The sequence below is a fragment of the Gracilinanus agilis genome, chromosome 4 (genome assembly GCF_016433145.1).
Source record: "Gracilinanus agilis isolate LMUSP501 chromosome 4, AgileGrace, whole genome shotgun sequence".
Classification (NCBI taxonomy): Eukaryota; Metazoa; Chordata; class Mammalia; order Didelphimorphia; family Didelphidae; genus Gracilinanus; species Gracilinanus agilis.
The window spans coordinates 69,194,468-69,205,016 of NC_058133.1; the positions used below are offsets into that span (position 1 = coordinate 69,194,468).

At 40.6% G+C, this 10,549-nt stretch overlaps 1 protein-coding gene across 1 annotated transcript in view; it reads right to left on the reverse strand.

Moving 5' to 3' along the window:
* TNR (tenascin R) overlaps positions 1 to 10,549 on the reverse strand; it is a 110,029-nt gene that overhangs the window by 73,029 nt on the left and 26,451 nt on the right. Inside the window, exons 6-7 of the mRNA XM_044673994.1 lie at positions 9,328 to 9,597; positions 4,608 to 4,793 (exon numbers count right to left, since the gene is read on the reverse strand). Of these exons, the coding sequence (XP_044529929.1) occupies positions 4,608 to 4,793; positions 9,328 to 9,597 (456 nt within the window). The remainder of the gene's footprint in view (positions 1 to 4,607; positions 4,794 to 9,327; positions 9,598 to 10,549) is intronic.

Consider the following 10,549-nt stretch of genomic DNA (forward strand, 5'->3'; position numbering starts at 1 on the left):
GCAAGTTTTTGACTCTGTTGTACTATGCTGACTCCCTCTAGGCACTCCCTTTAGTAACTTATCCCTAAACCTCTTATTAGACCTCTTATTTGTTATATTTCATATCAGGGAGTATTTAAAAAGGAATATGTGGATTAATAATAGTAACTCATTTTTATAATAAAGTTCTCAAGAACTTTGCTTCTCTGTGGGGGCAGCTAGTGAGGTACAGTGGCTAGAGCAGTGGGTTTACAATCAGGAAAACTCATCTTCATGAGTTCAAATCAGTCTTCAGAAATTAGTTGTGTGACCCTGGGCAAGTCATTTAATCCTGTTTGCCTCCGTTTCCTCATTTGTAAAGTGAACTAGACAAAAAATGGCAAACCACTTCAGTATCTTTGCCAAGAAAACCCTAAAATGGGGTCATAAAGAGTAGAACTTTACTGAGACAACTCAACAACAACAAATTGCTTCTCTGAAGTGGGGGTGAATAACTAGAGGTTTGATTGATCATTTTCCTTTGCCATTCATTATTGAACTTAAATATCTCTTTCCTCAAACAATTGCAGTCCTTGAAATCTCTTTCATTTCAAAATCACCACATGGTTCCACACAATGATGAATTGCTTTTAAAACATGTTCCCTCCAGCACCAATTCTAGGAGTTCCTTGTTTAACTTACTTTTTTTCTGAATGTCTCCTACTATCCACAAAAGTCACTTAAGGCAGCTAGTCTGTTTCCTCTGTGTTTAATTTACCCCCATTAACTTGCTTGGTCAGCATATCTTTTGGTATCCTCTCTTTTCTTCAGGAGCGTGTCTGTCTGGGGAAAACATTTATTATATTTACTTTAACTGGCCTCATTTGGCAAGGTCATGGGGGAGATTTCATCTCAAAGGAAAATGGCTTTGATTATACTATCCCTGTTTATTTTACTCACTTGCTGCTGCCTTGTCTACCAAGAGAGCAAATGCTTTTGGAGGACGCCAAGACATAGAATCCAGCTAAGTCATTCTACAAGTCTGTTGGCAGTCTCCAGTTAATTTCTGCCATTCAAAGTGTCATTCCCACCAGACAACGCAGCTGCATGTTTTCTGTCACTCACCAAGAAGTCATAGGATCTTAGAGCTGGAAGAGACCTTAGAAGCCATTTTGGACAAATGCTTCATTTTTGCAGATATGGAAAACAAGGCCCAAAGCAGGAAAATTATTTGCCAAGGTGAAATGGCACATTCATGGTAGAGCTGGGACTAGAATTCAGGTCTCCTGCCTCTTTGTTTGATGCCCCTTGAAATATTTCATGCTTTCTTTTAAATGTTTTTAATTAAAAAATGTTTTTTTGAACAGGAAATGAAAACTCTACCAAGTAAGCATGGCATGGTAGAGACACTGTTGGAGTAAGAAAGACCTATATTTGCCACAGAACATTATCTTTGCATTGTAAAACTAGATTTGGAAAGGAGCTCAGAGATGATCAAGTCCAATTTCCTCATTTTATAGATGAGGAAACTGAGGACCCAAAAGGATTTACCCTTTTACCCTTACCCAGTTTACACAGAAAGTAAATGGCAAAATGAGAATTGGAACGTGGGATCTTTGACTCCACAGCCAGTACTCTTTCTTCTCTACTGCACCAGCTCAATAATTAATGCTTCCAAGCCAGATGAGACAAAAACACAGTGTCTTATTAGTTCCCTACCCATCCCCACACCCAATTTTTAATCTTTCCTGATCTATGACAGATTTAGGTTATTGATGGAATATGCCAGGTAGAGGCACTTTCCTTCCATCTTTGTTCTCACATACTGCATTTATTTGTCTCCAATGTCTTCCCGTTAACACAACAGAGACATATTTCTAGAGATGAAGGAAGGAAACTGGTGGGATCCAAGCTCCCAATTGAAGTATGCTCATTGGAAACAGCTGGTGGAACATAATGGGGCAGAGAAGGCATGAAAGGCACGGCCACAAAAAGGAAGAAGAGAAGTAGTTTTACTTAGAGAGTTGGGACACACATTCTCTTCAGTTAATCCTTATCCCTTCTCATTGTACTTCCTATTCCTCTCTGCTCTCATCATGGTTGCAGGTGATCTGGTTTTAGCCACTTGCCTCTAAGGCTGTTGGTTTTTCAGTCATTTTAGTCATGTCTGACTCTTTGTGATCCCATTTGGGATTTTCTTGGCAGATTCTGGAGTGGTTTGCCATTGCCTTCTCCACAGTTTAAGTTAAGTAGGCTATTATGGTCCAAAAACATTGGCAGGCTTGCTTGTAAGTCTGCTCTTCAATGACAATGTTGGGGTTCCATTTTCCATTGTCTGGTTGAGCGAGTTGGCGTATTTCCCTTGGAATATGCCCTTTTTGGTCTGGGTCTGGAGAGCAGAGCAGTTATCCCTTTCCCATCAAAAGGGTTAGTGGTATAGCACCCTTGTGATTTGGAAAATCCAAGTAAAATGTTTTTGGTCCTCCCTTCACATCAGAAAAGAAGTATGAATTTTTTCTTTTTCTTTTGCAGGGTACCTTATTGTAAATTTTGAGGTAAGTATGCATTTCTGAGTTTCTAAACTTTTTCTGTGTTGTTATCTGGATTTTGTATGTCATCTGTGACTTTTGCAACCTTCCTCCCCAATCCCCTGCTGCCAATTCCCATTTAATTTCTTATGCCAGTGTACAATATATCAAAACTTGGTTAATTGTGCTTTTCTGTGCTTTTCCAGGAAAGAAGTCCCTTGCAAAGGTTTCGTTAGTCTATGTCTATTTTTGGGAAATGGAGAATAGGAATAAGCCGATCAGATTGCTAGAGATGGGCACCAGATTAGGCTAAACAGGTATTTATTTATCTGAGAGTGTAATTAGGATGATCTGAGTCTCTGATACCAATATGCACAAAAGAATAAAGACTGATTTAGAGTGGAGGTAGTTAATTTGGTGTCCAAGTTATCTTTAGTGAGTTCATGAATTTGGAGAGACACAAAATAGAACAAACCCAAATCTTCCATTCTTCTTTTCACTAACATTCAGATTCCATTGTACTTCTATGTATTTCATTTTATGCATTTAAAATCATTATTCTGAGAAGGGGTCCATAGGTTTCACTAGACTGCCCTAGAGATCCAAGACACCCAAAAAGGCACAGCCTCACTGGCTTAAGGAGGTATTGTTAAGATTATCATGGCATGGACTTCATGACACAGATTTACTACTGAACCCTTCTGTTTTCTGTGCCTATAATCTTGGGCAGTTTGTAGCAGATCCTGACACAGAGGAGTCCCGCAGTGGTATAAATCTAGTAAAATAACAGAGATATGTTAGAAAAGCCACCTATGAACAAAGGATACCTGGAGCCACAGTAAAATATTCTTCTCTGGTTCCTTACCTTAGGACTACTTTCAATGGAGTGAGCTTAGCAACAGTGGTAACAAAGGCAAGACTTACTAAGACCAATATAGAGGTTCTGCTTCTCCTGGATCTTGCCTGTTGTCTTTGAGCAACTTCAGAATGAGAGGAGGGTAAAGCAGTGGAAATGGAGGAGGAAGGGGACTAAGGATTTATATGAAGTTTACCATGTGCCAGGCCCTGTGTCCTTACAACAACTGTACAAGGTTTGTGCTATTAAGCCTATTTTACAGTTGAGGAAACTGAGGCAAGAAAAGGTTGAGTAACTTGCCCATGATTACATAGCTAGTAAATATTTTTTTTGGTTTTGCATATCATCTTGTTTATTTAATTTTAGATTTTGCAACATAGTGAAATTTTTTATTTTATTTTTTAGCTAGTAAATATTTGAGGTCATATTTGAACTCAGGTCTTTCTGAGTCCAGGCCAGCCATCTGCCTCTAAAAGACAAGGGAGGAAGACAACAGTTATCCTAAGTGCTAGCTCATAGCTCCTCCTTTGCTGTCCCCACAATTCAACTATTCTGGCTCTTGTATTGTGGTAATAGAATTTAGGAATTACAATAAAACAGAAAGAACACACACGCTGAAGTCAGGGGATCTGTGTTCAAATTCAATTTCTGATAAGTATTACCTGGGTAACTTTACTTGACCTCCCTGGGTCCAAGTTCCCTCATTTGTAAAATGAAGAGGTTGGACTAGCTGGTTTGTGAGGTCCTTTCCAACTCTAAACCTATGATCTGATCATATGAATACACTGTCCATTGTTTATAACCTCTCTTACCCCAGATTTCCATTCCCTATCCACCAAACCAATTATTCCTGTACTTAGCTTCAATCTCCAATCAAATATTGTGAAAAGAGAGTAAATAAACTTAGCAATTGTCATCTATGCCCAAATAAATGGCATAGGAAACACTGATGAGGAAACACAAGAAAACAAAATAGCAAAAACAACCAAGCCTCCAGCATCCATACTAATGGATACATCTTCAGAAAGGTACTACTTGTTCCCAATCAAATGAGCAAATTATGTTATAAGCTTTTATAAATTCTGGCATTTCTCTTACTCCTCATTTTTGAACACTGAAAGCCCTTAATTGACTTGAGTGAATTTTCTACCCAAGAAGAGCTTGCTCATTTTGGGGAACCCTCAGGAAGCCAATGACAGACACAGATCCCAAATGGTGCCCCCTACGGAGTGAGGGGCTTCCCACGCAAGGAAGGCAATACTCACTGATGAGGGTCGCTCTGGTGGTAGGACCAGGATTCTTAGGAGCCATCAGCTCATGGTACTGCTCACCCGCCAGGGTGCTGTATACCACCTTGTACTCTTGAACCTCAGCCTCACTGTTGTCCCATTCAAGGTCAAGGCTGGTTGCTGAACGGGAGCCCACCCGTAAGTTCTTGGGGGCATCGATCTCTGCAAAACAGCAAAACAACCACAGTTACACCACTTTATGTTTCCATGGAGTGATGGCCCTTTGGCCACATCTGGAGTTCTAGGGGTGATTTTGACTATCCCTTTAATGAAAGGACATTGGTAGGCCAGAGCCAGCCTGGAAAAGGGCAGACAAGAGGGTGAGAGAACTATAGACCATATCGCACAGATAAAAGGAGGAGTGATGATTAGTCTGCAAGGGAGATTAGAGAGGGAACATGAGATTTTCTTTCAATATTTGAAGGTTTACCATGTGGAAGAGAGGTTAGGTTTGTTTTGTTTGGCCCCAGAGGAGGGAATTAGGATTAATGGGTAGAAGTTGTGGAGAAGCTGGAAAGGCAGATTTTGGCTTTGAGTGACAAAGAAATAAAATAAAATAAAACCTTTCAACAATGAGATTTCATCCAAAATATTCATTTAGGCTGCTTGGGAGGGTAGGATAAGAACCTTAGCCCCTGGAGGACATGTAAACTCCTTGAGGGCAGGGATTGTCTTCTGTTTATCTAGCACTTTGCACAGTGCCTCATATATGGTTGTTCTTTTTTTTTTTTTTCCCCCCTTCGGTCATGTTTGTCTTTTGTGACCCCATTTGGGATTTTCTTGGCCAAGACACTGGAGTGGTTTGCTATTTCCTTCTCTAATTATTTTTATAGATGAGGAAACCGAGGGAAACAGGGTGAAGTGACTTGCTCAGAGTCATGTAGCTAGTAAATGTTTGAGGACAGATTTGAATGCCAGTATTTTTTACTCCGGGCCCAGTGCTCCATCCTCTGTGCCACCGAGGTCACCTTAAGCATATGGCGGACACTGATTAAAAGCTTGTTGATTACTTGTCAGGGATGTTATAGTCTAGCAATGAAAAGATTATCCACCCCTCACTTACTCTTTCTGAGACTCAGTTTCTTCATTTTTAAAAGGAGTTTTAGAAATGAGTACTAAGCAGTGATGTGCTGATACCAGCTCTAGCTTGCTCTTCAGAGCTGATAATTTTTCAGTGAAGATTTACACTATGGAAAATGACAAACATATTAGGAACTGATTTATTATTATGTTGAATAACTAGACATAAGAAAATATCTAGAAACTGCTTACAATGCATTTTAAACTGAAATGTGTGGATTGGTTTTGGAAAGCTCAAAATTCTTTGATTGCTAAACCAAAATCCGGTTTTGGTGATTAATTATTACCAGCACATTCCTGCCTTTAGGGTCTCCTTACCATTTTTTTTTCTAAATCTCCCCCTTCTGGGATAGTTAGATGGCTCAGTGGATAAAGAGCCAGGCCCAGAAATGGAAGGTCTGACTATGTGATCTTGGGAAAGTCACTTAACCCCAAATGCCTATCCCTTACCACTTTTAATGCCTTAGAATCGATACTCCATCTAAGTCTTAGATGATCAATTCTCTATCTTAGAATCAATATTGGTTCCAAGGCAGAAGAGCAGTAAGGGCTAGGCAACTGGAGCTAAATAAATGGCTTGCATTTACAGAGCCAGATCTGAGCCCAGGACCTCTCCTTCCCACTTTAAATTAGTGATCCTATGAGGTAGTAGAGAAGATACATGCATGAAGAGGTAATTGAGCACAAACGATTTCTTATGGTTCCTCTCAAAGAAGAGAAATGATAAAAAATCTCTTTCTATTCTTTTGCAGAGATGGGAAGTCCATGGAAGTAGTACACACACTTGAGAGTTTTTTGAATGTATTGATTGATTTGTTGATTTTTTTCACTTCTTTTTTCTTTAAAAAAATTATTTATTACCTGGGATAGCTCTTTAGAGGGGAGAGGTGAAAGGATACTATGGGAAATTCTGGTTAGGTGGAGAACAAAAACTGTCAATAAAAATTTATTTAAAAAAGATGCTGATTAAGTATTCTTCACAGAGAGAAATAGAGACTTGTCCTTTACAATGAAGGTATCTCCCACATGAGTGTCCAAGGGCAAAAAGTCAGGGCTCTCATTTACAGTTTATAGGCAGCAGCATTCATTAGAAGAGGAGGTATTCCAATAATATTAATAATAATGATGAACTATAAAATCTATATCAGATTGCTTACTGTGTCAGGGAGGGGAGAGGGATGAAAGGGAATGAGGGACAAAGGGTGGGAAGGAAGAAGAGAAGCTAGAACTCAAAATAAAAAAATGAATGTTAAAAATTGTTTATACATGTAATTGGGGGAAAATATTATTTAAAAATAATAAGATGGAAATTTTTCTTGTGATAATAAAATAATATACAAATAGACAAAGCAATAGCAACATTTATATAACACTTTTATGGTTTGTAAAATGCTTTACATATATTTACTTATTTGGTCCTCCCAATAACCCTATGAGTTAGGTGCTATGTCTCTCCACATTTTTTGATGAAGAAACTGAGTCATGTCTAAGTTAAATGACTTGATGAGGGTCACATACCTAGGAGATGTCTGAGGCAAGGATTTGAGCTCAGGTGTTTCTGAGGTTGTCTTGTACTTTATCTGTTATACTACTTGGCTGCCTAGCTTTCTCTTTCTGACTCTCTGAACCTCTCCCTCTATTTGTCTCTGTCAGTCAGGCTGTCTCTGTCCCTGTCTGTCTGTCTCTGTCTGTCTGTCTGTCTGTCTGTCTGTCTGTCTGTCTGTCTGTCTCTCTCTCTCTCTCTCTCACACACACACACACACACACACACACACACACACACACACACACACACACACACACAGAAGAGCCTCATGCTTCTACCACGGATTCTCCCTTATTAGCAGTCCAGAGTTACTCCTAGAACCCCAAAGCCTCAGCTTTAATAGCCTAAACAGTTGGTGTTCTCATGGAGTCCAAGGCATCACACCTGGGAAAGCACTCTGGCTAATCTGAATTTAAATGGAGCTATGAAATGACTGAGGGCTCTTGGCCCAGTTTCCCCTTAATGTGCCCGGCTCCTGCTAACTCACCAGAGGCCTTGGGATGCTGTCTGTCCACAGAATGGCTCCTCGCCTCACTGTCCTGCCTTCTCTCTCCACATGACCCCCTCTAGGAGTGAGAGAATGGCCTTGCAGTGGGAATGAAGCAGCAGATGTTTACCAGCTGCCAGTCGTCAGTATAACTGGCGACAGAAATCCGTGCTGTGTTGAATGGAGGCTGCGGGAAGAGTTTCTAGGTAGCAGAATGTAATTGCTCCTGATTGGAATTTGCCTGGGCCACCAGCCAATCCCATCCCCATCTTTTTGGGCTAAGCATCAAGGGTTTTCTTTGCAATGTGGCTGCCTGGTGGAGAGCTCTCTCCTGCTTTATTGTTTTTTCCAATCCCTTATCAGAGAATAGCACACAGAAAAGCTGCCTTCCAAGCAATGGCATCTTGCAATAAAGAAATGAGCCCGAAACTTGGGGTGCCTGTATGGGACAAGGCAGGTGGGAGCCAAGGCTGATGCTCAAAAATCAGAGAGGAAATGACACTTGTATGATCTCTCCATAGGATTATGGATTTAATGCTGGAAGGCACTTTAGAGGTCATTTGGCTTAACACCTCCTTTTATAAGATGAGCAAAGATATAAGATGAAGCCCACAGAGGTACAATTACATGGAGGTAAGTAGCAGACAAGGTTCTCTAACCTCAAATCTGGCAAACTAGATTCTATTCTATAGACACCATTCTTAAAGTGGGTTTTAGGAGATGAGCTGAAAAGGAAGGAGGAAGAAGGGGAGAAAAATGGGAAGAATTTAGAGCTTTGTACCTAGTAAACATAGTTAAATCATGGGATCCTCGATAGGGATTCCCCAGAATATTCACAAAGTACTTCAAAATTACTAAAAGATTCATCTATAGGGTGAATGCCTCCATCAACCCATGGGCCAATGTCTCTACACCCAAGAGATAATTTTAACAAGTTGTTGTTGTCATCCCCAAAAAGTTCTGCCAATGAGCCTTTCTGAACATAGTTAGACTTAGCCTGGGAAGATAGATACACAGTTTGCTGCCATATCTGAAGTGCCTCCAGCTTGGGAGAGCCTGAGATGGCTCACTCAGCTGGCATAGCCCTTTAGATCTCAGGATCGTCTTTCTGCCACAATGAGTCAGTCATCAGAACATTGTTACCATTACTTGAAGTAGGGTGGAATTCATTCTGGTATATAGAATATAGAATGTTACTGTGGAAAGACATCTTAGCAGTCATCTAGCATAAACCCATCATTTAACAAATGAGGAAATTGAGGCTTAAAAAGGGTAAAGGGATTTGCCCATGGACACATAGCCTCATTTAAGCACAATAGTAGGGTGCTTAATATTTATTGATTAACACTGGATGTGTTCTTATTCTTGGGGAAAATCCCTGGACAATGAGGGGTTTGGGCTAGACATCCATTGAGGTTCCTTCCAGCTCTGGATCCATTATTCTGCCGTCACTCTCATCTTCTGCTTCGTAATGCTAAACTTGTATCGTACAAGGACAGATTCAAGTTTTTTTCTCATGGACATTTCCCTAACCGGTCCTGTTTTCCTTTCTCCCTCAATTCTCATCCCCTCCTGTGCCATACCTGTTACGAAGTGAGTGGTAGTGGCGGTACTTTCATTGGTCCCTCGAATGGCACTGACGGAGACTTCATAGTGGGAGCCAGGTCTGAGGGCTTGCACAGAATACTGACTCAGAGGAGGCTGCAGCCGGAACGTGGTCCTCCCACCCTCACCATCAACTAGCCCATATTTCAGGAGAATGAAATCCACTTTGGCTCGAGGTGGGGTCCACTCCACAAAGGCCACGGTGTCGGAGACATCTCGTACTAAGATCTGTGTGGGTCCATCAATGACTAGGTGAGAAACAAAATGATGAAATAAAAATGGATGGAGGATATATTTTTGATAAAAGAAATTCTCGGCATAGCACTTTTATGCCAAGTTCTCTCTTTTCACTCTCATGCTACCTATGGGGTAGGTAGAAAAAAGACAGATATTTTTCCCTGTACTTTAAAGATGGAAAAAGTGAGGACCAGAAAGGGTTAGGTGACTTTTTTGAGGTCATATAGTGAGACAGGGATTAATCTGGCACTAGAACTCAGCTCTCCCGAATGCTGGTTTCCTTTTATTAGGCTGTGATATTTGTATTCGTAGTATTAAAGAATTAAAGTTGGAAGGGACCTTACAGGTCATCAAGTCAACTACTTGTCTTATATATGAGGAACTGAGGCTAAGAAGGGTCAAAAAAATTTCCCAGGATAAACACAGTTAGTGTCACAAGAAGGATTTTAATTCTAGTCTTCCTGACTTTGAATCTAGCATTCTATGCTATTGCTTTGATGTCCTGGCTTTGGGAAGGAAAGGGCATCTGTTGCCTTGAGCTAGCCAATTATATCTCTGCCTAGCAGTAAAGACAAAGGGGCAGTGCACTGTCCACACCTGTGTGGACTTTTGCCTAGTACCCATCATCTCCAACAGCCTTGAGGAAATACCTGTGAAGCAGCCAGCCCTATCCAAATATCCATGATTTTCACATTGGTTGCCAAGAGGACCTTCATGTCCGACCAGTAAATATCCCTGCTCAGCTGTATGAGCCACACAGCTGTTGTGATGACTAAAGTCCATAAGAAGGCAACAGATTATGATAGTCTTTTTCATTTGCTGATGTGAAATATGTCTTACTTAAAAATGGCAGCCAATGAAAGATTTTCCTGCTCCATACCACTTTGCTGCTCCAAAGGGGGCTCTAGACCATCTCTGTTGGTCACCTGTTTGAACATATTATGTGACCACAAAGGTCTCACC